Source organism: Aotus nancymaae, unplaced genomic scaffold (assembly GCF_030222135.1).
Source record: "Aotus nancymaae isolate 86718 unplaced genomic scaffold, 86718_ANA_hifiasm-v0.15.2.pri h1tg000028l, whole genome shotgun sequence".
Taxonomy (NCBI): domain Eukaryota; kingdom Metazoa; phylum Chordata; class Mammalia; order Primates; family Aotidae; genus Aotus; species Aotus nancymaae.
Genome location: NW_026988441.1, coordinates 28,113,089 through 28,134,778, shown reverse-complemented (window position 1 = coordinate 28,134,778; position 21,690 = coordinate 28,113,089). Strand labels below are relative to the sequence as shown.

The 21,690-nt window shown below is 52.5% G+C and overlaps 1 protein-coding gene across 1 annotated transcript; it reads right to left on the bottom strand.

The window, feature by feature from the left end:
• Positions 1 to 922: 922 nt before the first annotated feature.
• PLVAP (plasmalemma vesicle associated protein) lies at positions 923 to 21,421 on the bottom strand. The gene is made up of 6 exons (XM_012443637.3): positions 21,007 to 21,421; positions 14,021 to 14,117; positions 13,219 to 13,931; positions 9,210 to 9,270; positions 8,967 to 9,048; positions 923 to 1,914 (listed from the first exon to the last, which is right to left on the bottom strand). The coding sequence occupies exons 1-6, from the start codon at positions 21,373 to 21,375 to the stop codon at positions 1,908 to 1,910; spliced, it is 1,329 nt and encodes a 442-aa protein (XP_012299060.2). The 5' UTR covers positions 21,376 to 21,421; the 3' UTR covers positions 923 to 1,907.
• Between the last annotated feature and the right edge of the window lie 269 nt (positions 21,422 to 21,690).

Below are 21,690 nucleotides of genomic sequence, written 5' to 3'. Positions count from 1 at the left end.
TCCTGGGCTCAAGCGATCCTCCAGCCTTAGCCTCCCAAAGTGCTGGGATTACAGATGCGAGCCACCTTTCCTGGCCTGCTGTTTAAAGGCAACACTAAATCTAACAGCGTTGCTCTCACAATGCAGTGCCTTGTAGCCACTGCATTCAACCCTCTTTGGCTATAACTCTGCCACTTCCCTTTGTGTATAGACATGGCTGTGTCTTAGGGGGCTGCTGGTGTCCCCCACGATTGTTCCAGGTTGAAGCGTCTTCCAGCCTGGAGAAGTTGGGTCGGGGATTCCCTGGCTGTTGTCTTCTTTCCAGTCTTTTCTCCTTCACAGCCATGTGGTTCTTTTTTTTGTTGTTTTGTTTTTTTGCTTTGTAGCCCAGGGTGGGGTGCAGTGGCTCAATCTCAGCTCACTGTAGCCTCCACCTCCCTAGTTCAAGAGATTCTCCTCCTTCAGCCTCCTGAGTAGCTGGGATTACAGGTGTGTGCCACCATGCCCAGCTAATTTTTGTATTTTAAGTAGAGATGTGGTTTCACCATGTTGGCCAGGCTGGTCTCGAACTCCTGACTCGCTGGGATTGCAGGCGGGAGCCACAGTGCCTGGCAACCATGTGGTACTTTTAAAAGCAGAAATCATGGCCAGGAGTGGGAGACTGAGGCAGGCGGATCACGACATCAGTTCAAGACCAGCCTGACCAATGTGATGAAACCCTCCCTGTTTCTACCAAAAATACAAAAAAATTAGCCAGGCATGGTGGCACGCGCCTGTAATCCCAGCTACTCAGGAGGCTGAGGCAGGAGAATCGCTTAAACTCGTGAAGCGGAGGTTGCAGTGAGCCAAAATCATGCTATTGCACTCCAACCTGGGAAACGGCAGACCGAGACTCTGTCTCAAAAAAAAAAAAAAGCAGAAATCATCTCTCTGGAGTCTTTGAAGGATTTACTAACATTTATTAAGTGCCACCAATATTTCAAAGGGGCCAGAGGCAGGGCTGGGAGTGGGGGGAGAAAGCATGGCTTCCCTCCCGACAGCAGGTGACCCCCACCCTGGGATCAGGGCCCCAGGAGAGGTCTGGAAACGCTCACGCTCAGGGTGCAGTGGTGAACGGCTCCCTGTTCTCACCTCCGGGGCCAGGCACTGCGGGTGAGGAAGTGCTGGGAGTTAAGGAAGCTGGAGGAGGGGAGGTGCTGGGGCCCAGGGGTGCTATGGGTACCTTGGCCCGGGTGCCAGGGTCGGGGGGATGTGACACTAGGTGAGGACTGGGGAGAAAGTGTGTGTGGAAGGACGTGTGTGCATGTGATGTTGGTGCCATATCTATATGTGACGTTGTCATGGTGTGTGTGAAGTTGTCACTGTGCCTGTGTGACATCATCACCGTCTGTGTGATGCCATCGCTGCGTCTGTGTGACGTTGTCATGACACGTGACATCAACACGGCCCATGACGTCATCACTGCATCTTCAAGTTCCCCACGTCTATGCGCCACGTGGTACATCCATGTGGCGCCATCGCTATATCTGTGCGTGACGTCTACACGGCTGCATGACGCCATCACCCTGGGGACATGTGACGTCACCACCCCGGGGACGTGTGACGCCATCACCCCGGGGACGTGTGACGTTACTACCCAGGGGACGTGTGATGCCATCATCCTGGGGACGTGTGACGTTACTACCCAGGGGACGTGTGACGTCACCGCCGCGGCCGTGTGTTCTGGGCGAGGGATCATGAGGCGCAGGTGCGGGTGTGAGAGAGTACTAGGGGTTTGCATGCAGGAAGTTGTCTGACGGTGGCCATGGGTGGCGGGCGGCGGCGGGCGGCGGCGGGAGGGGGTTGTGGCGGGCGCCGCGAGCATCTCACTGCATCCTCTGCAGACCGCCGAGTCGCATCACCCCTTGGTCCTCAGGCCTGGAGCCTCCTCAGCCACTAGGGCAGGAAGGGGATGGTGACACAATAGTGGGTCAGACAGAGGGAAGGGCAGACCTCGGCCGGGCCCTGGAGGCTCGTCCTCAGCGGGGGCCCAACATCCTGGGGACGCGGGCCCTGCCTCCTCCCACCCTGGGCCCCTACTTGTGCCTCAGGACCCCCGAGCTCCTTCGAGTTCAGCCTCCCTATGAGACTCTCACGTGTTGAACCTCCCCAGGATGGTGAGACAGGTGTGTGCCTCCCCATTTTACAGATTAAGAGACTGAGGTTCAGAGCGGCCACTTCACTCCAAGCCTCTGCTGCAGCTTGTTTGACTCCAACGTTCTGGGGATATTGAGAATTTACCCCAAAGCTTCTGCTCCTCCAGACTCCTAAGCTGGTCCCCAAGGCAAGGCTTCAGTCTCCCTTCTTCTGTCTACCCAGAAATGACCCTGCTCCTGCTCACACGTCCTCCATGGCTCCCCAGTGCCCTCATGATAAAGCCCAAGTCTTACACATGGCATTCAGGGCTCCACCCCTCTGTCCCTGCCAGGCCTCCCCATCGGGGACTCCTATATTGCCAAAGTCCCAACAATTCCAAGAGCCATCACACTGCTTCCGCACCCCTCCCAGGCCCCACCGCCTTCGCACGAGCTGTCGTGCTGTCTGGAATGCCCTCCCCCTCCTGGGCCTGGCAGAGGTTCCTGCAAGGGGTCAGGGGTCGGCACAGAGGCTGTTTCCTGCTGGGGGAGGAGGGGGCTGCGGCCAAGTCCTGCTTCCGCTGGTCCTCTCCCTTCCTTCCCCAGCTCTTCCCTGGGGCCCAAGCGGCCTCACGTTCCTTGGTTGGCTCAGGTCCCTGGCCCCTGGCCCTGGCCCCAGACTCCATCCTCAACCAGGACTCACCCAGCTCTGGTCCCTGCTGCCAGCCTGCAAGGCTCCAATTTTTCAGAGACAGAGGCACCGAAGCCCCCATGATTGCTTGGACTAGTGCAGTCCCCTCTGCCCTGGTCCCCAGCTCCTGCCCTTGTCCCCCAGTCTGTTCCCCAACAGTGACCAGAGGAATTTGTGGATGCTTGATCTGGGTCACGCCCGTCCCCTGTCTGCTCAGGTCCTCACAGCAGCGACAGGCAGGGCTTGATCAGCCCGGATCACTTCCCTGCCCTCACTTTCTCCTCCCCTCAATTACTCTGCTCCAGCCACACCGGCCTCCTCCGTCAAACACACAAGGCATGGTCCCATCTTGGGGCCTTTGTCCCCGGCTGTGCCCTCTGTCTGGCGAACCCTTCCTGGGATCCCCCCCATGGGTCCTCCCTCACCTTCTTTGGCTCTCTGCTTCAGTATCACCTCAGTAGCCTGCTGTGTCTCTGATGGAAAATTCCAAGCTTCTTACATGTCCTGCCCGTTTATTCTGTCTTGCCCATCACCAAAGCGCCCTCGAGTAACCCATTCATCTGATTTACCATCCATCTTTCCCACTAGACTGTGAGCCCCATGAGGGCAGCGGTTTCTGTGCCTTATTCCAGCACCCAACACCATGCCTGATTCCCAGCAGCTGCTCAATAAATACGGATTGAATGGACAAACGAATCGTAAGAGTGATAACAGTGAACTTGAACCATTCACCACAGCTCAGAGCCAGGTCTGGATGCTCATTGCACTCCAGCCTGGGGGACAAGAGAGAGACTTTGTCTCAAAAAAAAAAAAAAATTAACCAGGTATGATGGCTTGTACCTGTAGTCCCAGCTACTCAGGAGGCTGAGGCAGGAGGATTGCTTGGGAACAAGAGGTCAAGGCTGCAGTGAGCTATGATCATGCCACTGCACTTCACCCTAGGTGACAGAGGAAGACTCTGCCTCTAAAACATTTTTTAAAGGGCAAATATTAAGTACATCTTGGTCCAGAAGCTATGTGGCTGAATATGGCAAAATTGCAATGGGAAGGGCTTTTTTAAAAAAGATTTTATTGTTTCTTTTATTATTATTATTTTTTGAGATGGAGTCTTGCTCTGCCACCCAGGCTGGAGTGCAGTGGTATGATCTTGGCTCACTGCAACCTCCGCCTCCCAGGTTCAAGCGATTCTCCTGCCTCACCCTCCCACGTAGCTGGGACTACAGGCATGCACCACTACGCCCAACTAATTTTTGTATCTTTAGTAGAGACGGGGTTTCACTATCATGGTCTTGATCTCTTGACCTCATGATCCGCCTGTCTCAACCTCCTAAAGTGCTGGGATTACAGGGGAGAGCCACGGCACCCAGCCAATTTTTTGTATTTTTAGTAGAGTTGGGGTTTTACCATGTTGACTAAGCTGGTCTCAAAATTCCTGACCTCAGGTGATCTGCCCATCTCAGCCTCCCAAAGTGCTGGGATTACAGGCATGAGCCACCACACCAGGCCAAGATATTACTTTGAATTTATTTTATTTTTTGAGACAGATTCTTGGTCTGTTTTCCAGGCTGGAATGCAATGGTGTGATCTCAGCTCACTGCAGCCTCTGCCTCCCGGGTTCAAACAATTCTCCTACTTCAGCATCTGGAGTAGCTGGGATTAGAGGTGCCTGCCACCACACCTGACTAATTTTTGTATTTTTAGTAGAGATGGGGTTTAGCCATGTTGGCCAGGCTGGTCTCGAATTCCTGACCTCAGGTGATCCGCCCTCCTCAGGCTCCCAAAGTGCTGGGATTACAGGTGTGAGCCACCGCACCCGGCTGCCTGGTTAATTTTTTGATTTTTTTTTTTTTTTTGGTAGAGACTGGGTTTGGCTTTGTTGTCCGGGCTGATCTCAAGCAATCCTCTCACCTCTGCCTCCCAAAGTGCTGGGATTACAGGTGTGAGCCAACATGCCCCGCCATTATTTGTCTTTATATCTTGCTTTTTTGTTTGTTTTGTTTTTTTGGAGTGAAATGGGACAATCTCGGCTCCCTGCAACCTCCCACTCCTTGATTCAAGCGATTCTCCTGCCTGAGACTCCTGAGTAGCCAGGATTATAGGCACGGGCCACCATGCCCAGCTGATTTTTGTATTTTTGGTACAGATGGGGTTTTACCACTTTGGCCAGGATAGTATCGATCTCCTGACCTCGTGATCCGCCCGCCTCGGCCTCCCAAAGTTCTGGGATTACAGGCGTGAGTCACCGCGCCCGGCCCTTTATATAATTTTTAAAGAGACTTACATTGATTTCCAAAGGACACTCAGTGTCTATTTCTTTTTGTTTGTTTGTTCTTGTTTTTGCTCTGCCCCATGTGATCTGCAGGAAGGGACACTCAGTCTCATCAAGTAAAGGGAAGCTGGCACCCGTGCTACCAATAGAAAATGACTTTAAAATTTTCCATAAGCCGGGCATAGTGGCTCCTGCCTGTAATCCCAGCACTTTGTGAGGCTGAGGCGGGTGGATCACCTGAGGTCAGGAGATGAAGACCAGACTGGCCAACATGGTGAAACCCCGTCTCTACTAAAAATCCAAAAGTTAGGCTGAGCGAGGTGGCTCACGCCTGTAATCCCAGCACTTTGGGAGGCTGAGGTGGGCCTATCACCTGAGTTTGGGAGTTCAAGACCAGCCTGATCAACATGGTGAAACCCTATCTCTACTAAAAACACAAAATTAGCCGGATGTGGTGGTGGGCGCCTGTAATCACAGCTACTCGGGAGGCTGAGGCAGGAGAATCACTTGAACCCGGGAGGCGGAGGTTGCGGTGAGCCGAGATTGCGCCATTGCACTCCAGCCTGGGTGACAAGAGCAAAATTGTCTCAAAAAAACAAAAAGGGCCGGGTGCAGTGGTTCACGCCTGTAATCCCAGCACTTTGGGAGGCCAAGGTGGGCGGATCATGAGGTCAGGAGATCGAGACCATCCTGGGTAACACGATGAAACCCCATCTCTACTAGAAATACAAAAACAAAACAAAACAAATTAGCCAGGCGTGGTGGTGTGCACCTGTGGTCCCAGCTACTCAGGAGGCTGAGGCAGGAGAATCCCTTGAACCTGGGAAGTGGAGGTTGCGGTGAGCTGAGATCACACCACGGCACTCCAGCCTGGGTGACAGAGTAAGACTCCATCTCAAAAAAAAGAAAACATTCCAGTGACTGGCCCCAAATTGGCCAGTGAACCTAGAGCAAACAGGCCCAGCCCACTTGCCCCAAGCCCCTCTCAGGGGAAGGCCAGTCAAGGCCAGAGCCCAGCAGTGCCAGAGGCCCTTACTGCAACCCCGAGGAGAGGAGCCGGCAAGGCCCAGGCCTAAGCACGCATTGTTTTCTTGGCAGGTGGACGTCATTTTGGGGTAAACAATGTCAAGAGCTTCCCCGGTTCTCAGCTGAGGCCCTGACAGTCCTGGGCTGGGAGCCCGGCCCTGTCCCTGATTCTCTGCTCTGTGACCTCAGGCTGCTCACTTCCCTGGGGCCTCAGTTTCCTCCTCTGAGAAGTGGGGATAATAATAGAACCTTCTTCCTTGCCATGAGGGCTTTGGGCCAAGATGGAGAGAGGAAAATTGTGTTTGCTTGGAGCAAGGAATCTCCCGCTCACCTTTTAATTTCCCTCCCTGTGGGCTGCTTGGGGCGGAGAACTTTCTCCCAGGCAGAGCCATCTAGAGCAAAGGGGTTGGGAGACAGCTTGGCAAGGGAGTGAGCTTCCCGTCCGAGGGGGTATGCAAGAAGAGAAAAAATAAAAAAGAAGAGGTGGAGATGGAGGTGGACGTGATGCATCCTGGGAAGTTGGTGACAAAGCTTTTGGAAATCTACTTGGCCAGAAATCCCATATTAGTCCTCTGAGGCTGGAAGAGGCCCAGATTGACAATAGCCCAGTGGCAAAATGGTCACAGGTACAGTCTTTGGGATCAAAGGGATCTGACTTAAAGTCTTGGTGCCTTCCTGAGCTTCAGGTCCTAAACTGCAAATGGCAATGCCAGGCCCTGACTCCTCCGTCACTGGCGTAAGGGACCCCAGAGAGAGAACAGCCTGTTCTTGGGGCGGTGGCCTGAGTCACCATCCCTGTGACGCACAGGCCGCCCTCTGAAAAATGACTGACCCCGGGAGGAGGCGAGGGGCACAGGCATCGAGCCATGACCTGAGCGTGTGCCAGGAACCCTCGCTGCTTCCTACGAGCCCCAAGCCCCTTGCTCCGGCCATTTTTGGACGGGACCTTGCAATTAACAAAGCAATTCCAGGCCCTTTACTTCAGAGACTGTCTTTTTTTTCCAAGACAGAATCTTACTCTGTCTCCTAGGCTGGAGTGCAGGGGGGCGATCTTGGCTGTCTGCGGCCTTGACCTCCCGGACTCAGGTGATCCTCCCACCTCAGCCTCCCCAGTCACTGGGACTACAGGTGCGTGACACCACACCTGGCTAATTTTTTTTGTTGAAATGGGGTCTTGCTATGTTGTCCAGGCTGGTCTTGACCTCGTGGGCTCAAGTGATCCACCCACCTCACCCTCCTGAGTAGCTGGGACCACAGGGGCATGCCACCACACCCAGCTAAATTTTTATATATTTATATATATATATATATATATATTTTAGAGATGGGGTCTTGTTAATGTTGCCAATGGCTGGTCTTGAACGCCTGGGATCAAGAGATCCTCTCACCATGCCCTCCCAAAGTGCTGGGATTACAGGTGTGAGCCACCGTGCCTGGCCTGGCCAAAACTCCTATTTTTGGGGCAGGGGACGGAGTCTCACTTTGTCACCCAGGCTGGAGTGCAGTGGTGCCATCTTGGTTCATGGCAACTTCCGCCTCCCAAGTTCAAGCCATTCTCCTGCCTCAGCCTCCCGAGTAGCTGAGGCTACAGGCACGTGCCATCATGCCCAGCTAATTTTTGTATTTTCAGTAGAGACAGGGTTTTGCCATGTTGGCCAGGCTGGTCTCGAACTCTTGATCTCAGATGATCCACCCACTTCGGCCTCCCGAAGTGCTGGGATTACAAGTGTGAGCCACTGTGCCCAGCACAGCCCCCACTTTTTTTTAGAGACAAGTTTTGCTCTTTTGCCCAGGTTGGAGTGCAGTGCTGTGGTCATAGCTCACTGCAGCCTCTGCCTCCTGGGTTCAAGTGATCCTCCTGCCTCAGCCTCCTGAGTAGCTGGAATTACAGGTGCCTGCCACCACGCCCAGCTAATTTTTGTATTTTTCAAAGTAGAGACAGAGTATCACCCTCTTGGCCAAACAGGTTTTGAACTCTGGACCTCAGGTGATTTGCCTGCCTTGGCCTCCCAAAGTGTTGGAATTACAGGCATGAGCCACTGTGTCTGGCCTCTCTCTCTCTCTCTCTTTTTTTTTTGAGACAGTCTCACTCTGTCACCCAGGCTGGAATGCGGTGGCGCGATCTCGGCTAACTGTAACCTCTGCCTTGTGGGTTCACATGATTCTCCTGCCTCAGCCTCCTAAGTAGCTGGGATTCCAGGCCTGAGCCACCGTGCCCAGCTGAGACTCATTTTCCAGAAAGTAAAGGTGAGGAGTCACTCCTGGATGCCACTCCCCCTCTCTCCCTCTGCTCATGACCTTCCCTTACCCCCATCCAGCTTCGAGGCCTTTTGCCGGGGTGTTCCCGCTGCCTGGACCACTGTTCCCTTGCATTCCCAGAGACCAGCTCCTCATGCTCCAGCTTCTCCTCAGCAAGGCTCTCTCTTGCCTGTTTGGGATCTGATGGCCTGGGTTTGTGTCCCAGCTCTGCTGTGCTCCCTGGGGTACAATGCATGCCCTCTCTATGCCTCACTCTCCTCATCTGGAAATTGGGCAGAATAGTGGTTTGCCCTACTATTATTGTTAGGTTGTGAAGATTACGTGAATTAATCGTGCAAAGTACTTAGAACTGTGTAGGGCTCACAGTAGGTGCCTAATAATTGTAGGCTCTTTGGTAGTCCCATCTGACGTTGTCTCCCCCACTACTCCTCAGGGAGCCTCATGAGACAGAACTGGATGTGTCTTAGTTACTGCTGTGTCCTTCACACCCAGTCATACACAACCTAGTATACAGCAGGTGCTCAATTAAGAAGCAAGTGTGAGATCAGCCTCCCGCCACCCCCAGTCCTGGTTCTAGCTTTGCCCACAGCCCTAAGACTGAACCATTGCAGCCTGCCCAGTGCCTTACCTGGATGGGGCCGCAGAGATGACTGCAGGGGGCCTCTGGGACTCTAGGACCTTCCTCTTAAACTCCTCCAGGGCGGCAGGCTCTGTGGAGGGAGGGAGAGGCGAGGCTTGACCTAAGCTTCAGCAGCCCCTGTTCCTGGGCTAGGGATGGGCTGGCAGCCCAGGGGAATGGGAGAGCAGGGCTGGGGTGGGGTGGGAGGTGGAGAGGGTCCCCTCCCCCACTTGACTGTCTTTTGTCACTCACCGATAATCCGGGGATTGGGGGCAGAACCCATGGGCCTTAACCCTGGCGTCACAGGCTGCGACTGTGAAAGAAAAGTGGAGGGAGGTTAGTAGGAGCCAGGCTTCCCAGAGAGCCTTCTGCCTGCTCTTTCTTTCTTCCTTTTTTTGAGACGGAGTCTCACTCTGTCGCCCAGGCTGGAGTGCAGTGGCACACTGCAACCTCCACCACCAGGGTCAAGTGATGCTCCTGCCTAAGTCTCCTGAGTAGCTGGGATTACAGGCATGTGCCACCACGCCCAACTAATTTTTTGTATTTTTAGTAGAGATGGGGTTTCACCATGTTGGCCAGGCTGATCTTGAACTCCTGACCTCGGTTGATCCACATGGCTCAGCCTCCCAAAGTGCCTGGATTATAGGCGTGAGCCACCGTGCCCGGCCGGCTTCTGCCCTTTCATGCCCTTCAAGACCAGTCTCTGGCTGGGCGCAGTGGCTCACGCCTGTAATCCCAGCACTTTGGGAGGCCGAGGCGGGTGGATCACGAGGTCAAGAGATCGAGACCATCCTGGTCAACATGGTGAAACCCCGTCTCTACTAAAAATACAAAAAATCAGCTGGGCATGGTGGCGTGTGCCTGTAATCCCAGCTACTCAGGAGGCTGAGGCAGGAGAATTGCCTGAACCCAGGAGGCGGAGGTTGCAGTGAGCCGAGATCGCGCCATTGCACTCCAGCCTGGGTAACAAGAGCGAAACTCCATCTCAAAAAAAAAAAAAAAAAAGGCCAGTCTCTAAGGTCCTTCCAGGGAAGGGTAAAAGACCCCATGTAGAAAGACACACATGATCATGAACATACAAACACTTGCACCCACCATAAGTCTTCAGATGGCTTGGGGACTCCTGGGACTGATCACCTCAGCAGTCCTGAGGCCGCATGTTGCAGAGCTGACCGACCTCTGTCTCCATCAGAGACTCAGGGTAAATCCAGTTTCAACCCGTGACCCCATCGGAGTCTACTCACCAGAGTAAAGTACTTATCGGAGCTCCCTTCAGACTGAAGCCAGCCTGCCCTGTAGACCAACTGGACCCCAATCCTAAATGCTACTCTGGAATATCCCTGAGCCAATCCCCCAAAACCTGAAATCCAAAGCCAATTCTGAACTCAATCACCTAAAATCTGATCCCAACATGAAAAGTCAATCTCCCAGCAGGGCGTGATGGCTCATGCCTGTAATGCCAGCACTTTGGGAGGCTGAGGTGGGCGGATTACGAGGTGAACTGGCCAACATGGTGAAACCCGTCTCTACCAAAAATAAAAAATTAGTTGGGCATGGTGGCGGTCAACTGTAGTCCCAGCTCCTCAGGAGGCTGAGGCAGGAGAATCGCTTGAACCCAGGAGGCAGAGGTTGCAGTGAGCCGAGATCGTGCCATTGCACTCCAGCCTGGGCAACCGAGTGAGACTCCATCTCAAAAAAAAAAAAAAAAAAGAAAAAGAAAGTCAGTCTCCCTTAGACTCAAACCCCAACCTAGACCCAATCCTAATTATAGACGAGATCTGACCATATCTTCAGATCTCACTCTGACCATCCTCTTGACCCAACTGCTATGAAAAAATCCTACAAACACTTGCCCAGTGCCATGCTCAACCCCCACTGAACCCCAGACCCCAGCCTCTACCCAGCTCCCACCCTAAACCCATCCTCACTTCCCATCCCAACCCAAACTTCACCCCAATCCTAAGGCCCTATGGAGCCCTGATATTAACCTGAAACAGTACTGAGCTGGTCATTACCCCAAATCCACCTGAACCCAGTTCCACCCTGAGATTGGCATCTACTCCAGATTTGACTCTCAATCCAGCCCTGATCCTCACTCAACCCCAGTGTCTCCCCAACCATAACCAGGGTCACCCAACCCTTCAGATGAACTCCAAGCCCACTCAAGCTTCCACCAGTCACCCTAAACCGACTCAGCCTCAGCTCCTCCTAACCCACTGTGAATACCAAGCCCTATGTCAGTGTCAATGAAATCCGAAATTCACCCTTGGCCACAACCTCTAAGCATCTCTAGACCCCCCAGCTACCTCCAACAACAGAGCCTCAAATCCTGCTTCAGTGCTTCAACTCAGTCCCAAAGCAACTGAGATTCTAGATCATTCTTCACCCAACCCCACACCCCACAAGCATCCCTGACTCAATTTGCAAGCTCTTCTCACCATCCAAATTCCAACTTCAGCCCCAATTCTAAAATCAATGAAATCCCAAGTGAAATCCTAACCTTAACTCAAATCAACTCTAGACAGAGCAGTGACCAAAAACTCATCTCAGCCCAACTTAAGCACGAGTTCAATGTTCACGTCAACGCTTCCTCTAGACATCCTCACCCCAGTATCACTCCTAACGCTAAACAAACACCCCTGGTTTCTCAACTCAACTCAAATACAGGATTTTTTATTTATTATTATTATTATTTTTAGAGATGGGGTTTCTCCATGTTGGTCAGGTTGGTCTTGAACTCCCGACCTCAGGTGATCTGCCTGCCTTGGCCTCCCAAAGTGCTGGGATTACAGGCGTGAGCCATCGTACCCGGCCCAAATACAGGATCTTAACTCTGACCCCATCCCCTATCCTGATCCCAACCGCAGAAGAACTCACCAGCTCCCTACACTCAATCCCAGCCTCAATTCTTTCATTTTTCGTTTTTAGGATTTGGAGCAGATTTTCTTTTATTTTAGATGCAGTGGGGATCTGTGCAGGTTGTTACATCGGGTACATTGCATGATGCAGAGGTTTGGGTTCCTTTTTTTTTTTTGAGACAAAGTCTCGCTGTGTTACCCAGGCTGGAGTACAGTGGTGTGATCTCGGCTCACTGCAACCTCTGCCTCCTGGGTTCAAGCGATTCTCCTGCCTCAGCCTCCCAAGTAGCTGGGATTACAGGCACGCACCACCATGCCCAGCTAAGTTTTGTATTTTTTAATAGAGACGGGGTTTCACCATGTTGGCCAGTCTGGTCTTGAATTCCTGACCTTGTGATCCACCTGCCTTGGCTCCCAAAGTGCTGGGATTACAGTTGTGAGCCACCGTGCCCAGCCTCTGGCTACTTTCTATATTATTAGTAGAGATGGGGGTTTCACCATGTTGGTCAGGCTGGTCTCGAACTCCTGACCTCAGGCGATCCACTCCCCTTAGCCTCCCAAAGTGCTGGGATTACAGGCATGAGCTGCGGTGCCATAGAGCTCTGGCTTTCTAATGGTCCCATTGCCCAAGCAGTGAACATAGTACCCAAAATGTAGTTTTTCAACCCTTTCCCCCCTCCATCCCTTTTCTCTTTTGGGACCCCAGTGTCTGTTGCTCCCAACCTTGTGTGTACCCAATATGGAGCTCCTACTTATAAGAGACAGCATGCAGTATTTGATTTTCTGTTTCTGCATTAATTCTCTTAGGATAATGCCTCCAGCTTCGTCCATGTTGCCGAAAAGGTCATAATTTCATTTTTTAAATGCCAGCCTCAATTATTTTCTTTTTCTCTTTTTTTTTGAGATAAGATCTTGGTCTTTCACTCAAGCTGGAGTGCAGTGGCGTGATCCTGGCTCACTGAAGCCTCAACCTCCTGGGCTCAAGCAATCCTCTCACCTCTCAGCCTCCCAAGTAGCTGGGAATATAGGCGCTTGCAACCACACATGGCTAATTTTTATGTTTTTAGTAGAGATGGGGTTTTGCCATGTTGGCCAGGCTGGTCTTGAACTCCTGACCTCAGGTGATCCACTCACCTAGGCCTCCCAAAGTGCTGGGATTACAGGCGTGAGCCACCGCGCCCGGCCTAATTCCAGTCTTAACCCTACACTCCTTTCAATGCCCATCCTAATTCCAAGCTCTATCCTGACCTGAATGCCTGATCCTAGAGAGTCGTGACTCAGCTAACCTAGACCAGGAAGCCATCCTCAAAGCCAGCTCCAACTTCACGTTCAACATCACCACCGCCCCCCTGGCATCTGGACCCAACTCCATTGCAGCCTTCCTCTGGAGCCCACAAGCCCACCTTGGCCCTGATGCAGGTGTCCAGGGCCGAGTTTCTGACGGCCAGCTCCAGCCTGAGCTGCTCTGCCTCCCTCTTCTTCTCTTCCAGCTCTTTAGCTAGGCTGTCTCGTTCCTTCCGCAGCGTCGCCTTCTCCTCCAGCGCCAGCTGGGTCTGCCGGGAGCATTCGGCTTGGAGCTTGGCCTCCCGGGCCTGAGCCTCCTTCTCCACCTTCTGTTTGGCCTCCTGACTGGCCCGCAGGCCCCGCTCGGCATCCAACTTCTGGCGTTGGAGGTCCGAGTTCTCGTGGGCCACGCGGTCGATACCGGTCCGGAGGCTGCGGGCCAGCTCCTCCACCTTGGAGGTCATGAGGCTGGGCATGTGGTCACAGGCTCTGCGGACGGAGGCCAATTCCGAGCCCAGGGGATGGTAGATGCTGTAACTCATGCTGTCCAGGTTGCGTGGGATAATGGAGTCCCTCCACAGGTTACGGAGATCCGTCTCGAACTTGTCCTTGTCCAGGGGCAGGCAGAGGGACTGCACCTTTTGCAGGTGCTCCTGGGCCAGCTGGCGCTCTTGGCGCTGCAGCTCCTGCGATCTCACGCACTCGGCCAGCTGTTCCTCCGCGACGCGTTTGCTCAGCAGCATGCCTTCCTTATCCTTCGTGCAAACGGCCTTCTCCTTTTCTATCTCCACCTCCAGCGTCTTCGCCTTCTGACCCAGCATGAGGAGCAAGGCTAAGGAAACAGGATCAGGAGACTCAGGAAGATTGGGGGCTGTCGAGAGCACCGGGCGGGGAGTCCACCACCCCAGCCTTAGCACTCACCGTCGCAGCTCTTGTTCATTTCCTTGAACTGATCTCTGCATTGCTTCTCACTCAAGATGATGGCAGCCACGTACACCTGATCGTTTATGTAGATTACCTGCCCGGGAGGAAGGGGAAGGACGCAGGACAGAGCTTAGTGTCTTGCCCCTGGGGGCCAGACCTAGATCAGACACCCAGGTGGCCCGAGTGAGCTGAGTTCACAAGGGCATGGTTCCTTTTTTATTTTTAGATGGAGACTCGCTCTGTTGCCAGGCTGGAGTGCAGTGGCACAATCCTGGCTCACTGCAACCTCTGCCTCCCGGGTTCAAACGATTCTCCTGCCTCAGCCTCCTGAGCAGCTGGGACTACAGGTGCCTGCCAACAGGCCTGGCTAATTTTTGTGTTTTTCATAGAGACGGGGTTTCACCATGTTGGCCAGGATGGTCTCGATCTCCTGACCTCGTGATCCACCCACCTCGGCATCCCAGAGTGCTGGGATTACAGGCACCTGGCCAAGGGCATGGTCCCTTTATGAGGGGATGTTGGAAGCCAGGTGTGGTGACTCACCCCTGTAGTCCCAATTACTTGGGAAGCTGAGATGGGAGGATCACTGAAGCCCAGGAGTTTGAGAACAGCCTGGGCAACGTAACGAGACCCCATCTCAATGAAACAAACAAACAAATATAAATAAATAAAATAAAAATATATCGGATGCTTGTCTGATCTTCAAAAGTTTTTACAGTTGCTACTATCTGGAAATAAAAAGGCGCAAAGTATAAATATATGCTACAACATAGATTGACTTTTAAAATATTACATCTACATTTATGGTCAACTGAATTTTTTTTTTTTTTTTGAGACAGAGTTTTGCTCTTGTTACTGTCACTCACTGCAACCTCTGCCTCCTGGTTCCAGTGATTCTCCTTTCTCAGCCTACCGAGTAGCTGGTATTACAGGTGCTCATCACCACAACGGGTTAATTTTTTTTGTAATTTTGGTAGAGATGGGATTTTACCATGTTGGCCAGGCTGGTCTTGAACTCCTGACCTCAGGTGATCTGCTCACCTTGGCCTCCCCAAAGTGCTGGGATTACAGGCAGGAGCCACTGAGCTCTGCTAAAAAATTTTTAAAAATTGAGATGGGGCCGGGTGCGGTGGCTCAAGCCTGTAATCCCAGCACTTTGGGAGGCCGAGGTGGGTGGATCACAAGGTCAAGAGATCGAGACCAACCTGGTCAACATGGTGAAACCCCGTCTCTACTAAAAATACAAAAAATTAGCTGGGCACGGTGGCACGTGCCTATAATCCCAGCTCCTCAGGAGGCTGAGGCAGGAGAATTGCCTGAACCCAGGAGGTGGAGGTTGCAGTGAGCCAAGATTGCGCCATTGCACTCCAGCCTGGGTAACAAGAGCGAAACTCCGTCTCAAAAAAAAAAAAAAAAAATTGAGATGGGTCGGCCAGTGATGGTGGCTCAGGCATGTACAACCATTCCTAGCTGGAGAATCGTTTTTTACAAAACAACAAAAAACAATAATAATAAAAGGCAAAGGATCTGAATACACAAAAAGAAGATATGCAAATGGGCCAGGTGTGGTGGTTCACGCCTGTAATCCCAGCAATTTGGTAGACCAAGGCGGGTGGATCTCCTGAGGTCAAAGGTTCGAGACCAGCCTGGCTAATGTGGCGAACCCTCGTCTCTACTAAAAATACAAAAATTAGCCAGGTGTGGTGGTGTGCACCTGTAGTCCCAGCTACTCTGGAAGCTGAGGCAGGAGAATCGCTTGAACCCGGAAGGCAGAGGTTGCGGTGAGCTGAGATCGCGCCATTGTACTCCAGCCTGGGCAACGAGAGCAAAACTCCATCTCAAAAAATGAAAAATAAAAAAAAGATATGCAAATGGCCAAAAAGCATATCAAAATATCAAGTTATTCAAAATCATTAGCCATTACGGAAATGCAAATCAAAACCGCAGTGAGATACCACTTTACACCCACTAGGGTGGCTATTTTAAGAACCCATAAAACCCCAAAATGAACAGTAACAGGTGTTGATGAGGATGTGGGGAAATCAGAATTCTCAGACAGTACTAGTGAGCATATACAATGTGGCCACTGCCTTGGGAAACAGTCTGGCAGTTCCTCAAACCGTTAAACATAGTTACCATATGACCCAGCAATTCCACTTCTCAGCATATATCCAGAGCAATAACACATGTCCTCATATCAACTTGCCAGGGATGTGCCCAGCAGCTCAATTCACAGTAGCCAAAGGTGGTGACAACCCAAATGCCTGTCAGCAGATGAGTGGACGCACAAAATGTGTTCCTTCCACACACGGGATATGATTCAGCCATTAAAAGGAAGGAAGTACTGATCCACGCTGCCGTGTGGGTGAACCCCAAAAACACGATGCCCAAGTGAGAGATGCCAGACACAAAAGGCCACATCGTGTGAGATTCCCTTGACATGAAACACCCAGAACAGGCAAATCCATAGAGACAGGAAGCAGATTAGTGACTGCCAGCGGTTGGGGGAGGGGAACGGGGAGTGACTGCGGATGGGGACGGGGTTTTCTCTTTCTTTCTTTCTTTCATTCTCTGTCTCTCGTTTTCTTTTTGAGATGGAGTTTCACTCTGTTATCTGGACTGAAATGCAGTGGTGAGATCTCGGCTCCCTGCAAGCTCTGCCTCCTGGGTTCAAGTGATTCTCCTGTCTCAGCCTCTCGAGTACCTGGGATTACAGGCGCGTGCCACCATGCCTGGGTAATTTTTGTATATTTAGTAGTGATGGGGTTTCACGATGTTGGCCAGGCTGGTCTCAAACACCTGACCTCATGATCTGCCCACCTCGGCCTCCCAAAGTGCTGGGGTTACAGGCATGAGCCACCGAGCCCGGCCTAAGACGGTGGGGTTTTCCTTTGGGAGGGCGAAAATGTTTTAAAATGGACTGTGGTGATGAATGTACAACTCTGTGAATGTACAAAAAAATCATCAAATTTTACACTTTAAATAGGTGGATTGTATACTATGTAAATTATATCTCAATAAGCTGTTTTAAAAAATTATTTATTATTTTTATATTGGAGATGGAGTCTCGCTCTGTCACCCAGGTTGGAGTGCAGTGCAGTGGCACGGTCTTGACTCATTGCAACCTCTGCCTCCTAGGTTCAAGTGATTCTCCTGCCTCAGCCTCCCAAGTAGCTGGGACTACAGGCATGCACCACCCCGGCCAGCTGATTTTTGTATTTTTAGTAGAGATGGGGTTTCACCATGTTGGCCAGGGTGGTCTCAATCTCTTAACCTCGAAATCCACCCTCCCCGGCCTCCCAGAGTGCTAGGATTACAGGAATGAGCCACCACGCCCAGTCAATAAATAATTTTTTTAAAAAAGACACCAGTTAGCCAGGTTCAGGTCTGAGAGGGGAGGCAGGGCCCTATCCTGAGGACCTGTGTTTCACCCCATCTTGGGGGGCTGAGGTGAGACCCACCGTACCCTGGGCGTCTGTGGGGACAGTGCTTTGCCCTGGGGGTTTGGGGGGATGGAAACGGCCCTGCCATGAGGGGTCTGAGGTGAGGAGACAGAGTTCTGCCTTGGGCTGATCTGAGGGGCTGAGCTCAGCTTCCTGCCCAGTGGGGAGGGCTGGGTAGTCTGAGGTCCCATGGAAGGCCCGTCTTTGCCGCTGCCTTGGCCCTGGCCCTGGCCAGCCAGGTCACCTCATTGGAAGACCCTGAAGCTGCCCCTTTAGCTTCCCTCACGCCACCCTCCCATCTCTCACCCACCTCACCCTTAAGGAGAGACCCGCACACTCACTCCCCCAATGCCTCAGTCTGGCAGGACCCCCCCCCTCCCAGGGTGAAGTTGTGTCTGAGAACATGGGGATAGTTATCTACTGTGTTTGTCACAAGCTGGGGTGCGAGGGTGGGCCCTGGTCTCCAGGAGACCCCACATCTGCAGCTAGTGGCTGTGCCCAGAGAGCCTGCCTGTTTCTGCCGCCTCTGGAAATCCTCCTCCCCTCTCGCGCCTCCACTTTCCTGCTTGCAAAGGGTTTAATTTATTTTTTTGAAATGGAGTATCACTCTATTGCCAGGCTGGAGTGCAATGGTGTGATCTTGGCTCACTGCAACCTCCGCTTCCCGGGTTCAAGCAGTTCTGCTGCCTCAGCCTCCCAAATAGCTGAGAATACAGGTGCCCACCACCATGTCCAGCTGATTTTTTTGGAGTTTTAGTAGAAATGGGGTTTCACCATTTGGCCAGGATGGTCTTGATCTCCTGACCTTGTGATCCGCCTGCCTCGGCCTCCCAAAGTGCTGGGACTACAGGCGTGAGCCACCGTGCCTGGCCTTTGGAAAGGGTTTAAAACTTCTCCTGTCCAGGCGCAGTGGGGGCTGTAATCCCTGTAATCCCAGCACTTTGGGAGGCCGAGGTGGGCAGATCACTTTAGGTCAGGAGTTCGAGACCAGCCTGGCCAACGTGGTGAAACCCTGTCTCTACTAAAAATACAAAACTTAGCCAGGCGTGGTGGTGTGTGCCTATTGTCCCAGCTACTCAGGAGGCTGAGGCAGAAGAATCGCTTGAGCCTGGGAGGCAGCGGTTGCAGTGAGCCGAGATCGCACCACTGCACTCCAGCCTGGGCGACAGAGGGAGACTCCTGTCTTAAACACAACAAAACATAACAAAATAAACTTCTCCCTACTTCCTGGGATTTGACAATGAGTTGATATTTCTAAATTCAACACCCAGCATACAGCAAATATGAACTGTTTATACATGCTAGAACTGAACAGGAACAAAACATTCTGAGCTTTTATTCAGTCCATCCTTTTTTTGTTGTTGTTTTTTTCCAGACAGGGTCTCACTCAGTTGCTCAGGCTGGAGTGCAGTGACACCATCTTGGTTCACAGCAGCCTTGACCTCCCGGGCTCAGGTGATCTTCCCACTTTAGCCTCTGAGTAGCTGGGACTACTGGCACATGCCATCATGCCTGGCTAATTTTTGTATTTATTTTATTTTATTTATTTATTTATTTTAGATGGAGTCTCGTTCTGTCACTCAGGCTGGGGTGCAGTGGCAGGATCTTCGCTCACTGCAACCTCTGCCTTCCCAGTTCAAGCGATTCTCCTGCCTTAGCCTCCCGAGTAGCACACACCACCATGCCCAGCTAATCTTTGTATTTTTAGTAGAGACAGGGTTTCACCATGTTGGCCAGGATGGTCTCCATCTCCTGACCTTGTGATCCATCCGCCTCAGCCTCCCAAACTGCTAGGATTACAGGCATGAGCCACCATGCCCGGCCTCTGCAAAGGGTTTAAAATTTCTCCTGGCCAGGGGCGGTGGCTCACTCCTGTAATCCCAGCACTTTAGGAGGCCAAGGCAGGCAAATCACTCGAGGTCAGGAGTTCAAGACCAGCCTGGTCAACATGATGAAATCCCATCTCTACTAAAAATACAAAAATTAGCTGGGTGTGGTGGCACACACCTGTAGTCCCAGCTACTCAGGAGACTGAGGCAGAAGAATCAGTTGGAGCTAGGAAGCAGAGGTTGCGGTGAGCTGAGATCGCGCCACTGCACTCCAGCCTGAGCAAAAGAGCAAGACTCTGTCTCAAAAAAAAAAAATGTTGCTGGCTGGGAATGGTGGCTCATGCCTTTAATCTCAGCATAGGAGGGTGAGGCTAAGAGTTCAAGACCAGCCTGGGCAGTGAGATTCTGTCTCTAAAAAAAAAAAAAAAAAATTAACCAGGGCGCCAGGGTAGGACATGGTGGCTCATGCTGTAATCCCAGCACTTTGGGAGACCGAGGCAGGCGGATCACCTGAGGTCAGGAGTTTGAGATCAACCTGGCCAACGTGGTAAAACCCCGTTTCTACCAAAAATACAAAAATTAGCTGTTGTGATGGCACACACCTGTAATCCCAGCTACTCGGGAGGCTGAGGCAGGAGAATCACCGCACTCCAGCCTAGGTGACAGAGTGAGACTCCATCTCAAAGAAAAACAAACATTCGCCAGGTGTGGTGATGCCCACCCTGTAATCTCAGCACTTTGGGAGGTCCAGGAGGGAGGATTGCTTGAGCCCAGGATTTCAAGACCAGCCTGGTCAACATAGCGAGACCCCATGTCTACTAAAAATAAAAAAATGAGCTGGGCATACTAACACATGTCCATAGTGCCAGCAGCTCGAGAGGCCGAGGCAGGAGGACTGCTGGAGCCCAGGAAGTCAAGGCTGCAGTGAGCTCTGCTCACATCACTGTGCTGCAGCCTAGGTAACAGAGTGAGACCCTGTCTCCAAAAAAAAAAGGAAGAAAAAAAAATTAGCTGAACACAACGCCCCACACCTGTAATCCCAGCACTTTGGGAGGCTGAGGAGAGAGGATTGCTTGAGCCCAGGAGTTCGAGACCAGCCTGGGCAACATAGTGAGACCCCCGTCTCTGCAAAATATAAAAATATTAGCTGGGCATGGTGGCGAATGCCTGTATACAGTCCCAGCTACTCAGGAGGCTGAGGCAGGAGGATTGCTTGAGCCCAGGAGATTGAGGCTGCAGTGAGAGCTATGAACGCAATTGCACTCCATCCAGCCCAGGAGATCCTGTCTCTTAAAAAAAAAAATCTGTTGGCTAGGCACAGGCTCACGTCTGTAATTCCAACACTTTGGGAGGCTGAGGCAGGTGGATCACTTCAGGTCAGGAGTTTGAGACCAGCTCGGCCAACATGGCAAAACCCCATCTCTACTAAAAATACATAAATTAGCTGGTCACAGTGGCACATGCCTGTAATTCCAGCTACTTGGGAGGCTGAGGCAGGAGAATCACTCAATCTCGAGAGGCGGAGGCTGCAGTGAGCCGAGATTGCACCACTGCACTCCAGCCTGAGCAACTGAACGAGACCATGTCTGAAAAGAAAGGACAGTATTGGTCCTGTGATGGTCCCCGTCTCCTGGATGAGGAAACTCAGGCTCAGAGAGATGAGGTGGCTTGCCCAGGGTCCCCAGGGCGAGTGTCGTGCCCGCAGCCTTACCCGGTCAGCCTGGCACTGGCGGAAGCTGGCATTGATGCGGTCCAGGTCTCGGCGGGCATTCAGCAACATCTGCATGATGGCATCCTTGGCGCGGGTGGTCAGGTTGAGCTCCTTAGTCAGGTTGGTGTGGGAGGCCGAGAGCCCCACCACCTGGCTGTACAGGCCTTCGGCTCGGCGCTCGGTGGCTTGCAGGTTGGACTCCGTGCCCACATGCACATTACCGTAGACCATGAAGAGCACGAGCCCCAGGATGATGAGGAATTGGATGAGGGACAGGAAGAGGAAGAAGTAGCGCAGGTAGTACCAGCAGCCGTGAGAGCTGCCGCCCGCCCGAGCGTAGGATGCTCCGTGCTCCATCTCCAGACCCATTTGCTCCCGTCGCCAGCCCGTGCACCGTCCCCGCTCGCCACCCGGCCTGGTCTGGCCCCCGCCTCGCAGAGGGGAGTGCTTATATTACTCCTCTTAATACTTCCTCTGCCTGGCTCCTTCCTGGCCCGGAGGAAACGGGGGCTGCGGGTTATCACAACACTCCCACCCTGGCTGTGAGAGCTGCGGGGTGGGGGGGTGCTGGGGGCCCAGAGCCAGGGCAGGGCACGGCTGCACACCTCTGATTAATGCTCGCTGGGGCCGGCTGGCTGCTCAGGCTTTCTTGGCCTCTTGGAGCCTCGCTTTTGCCTTTACTTG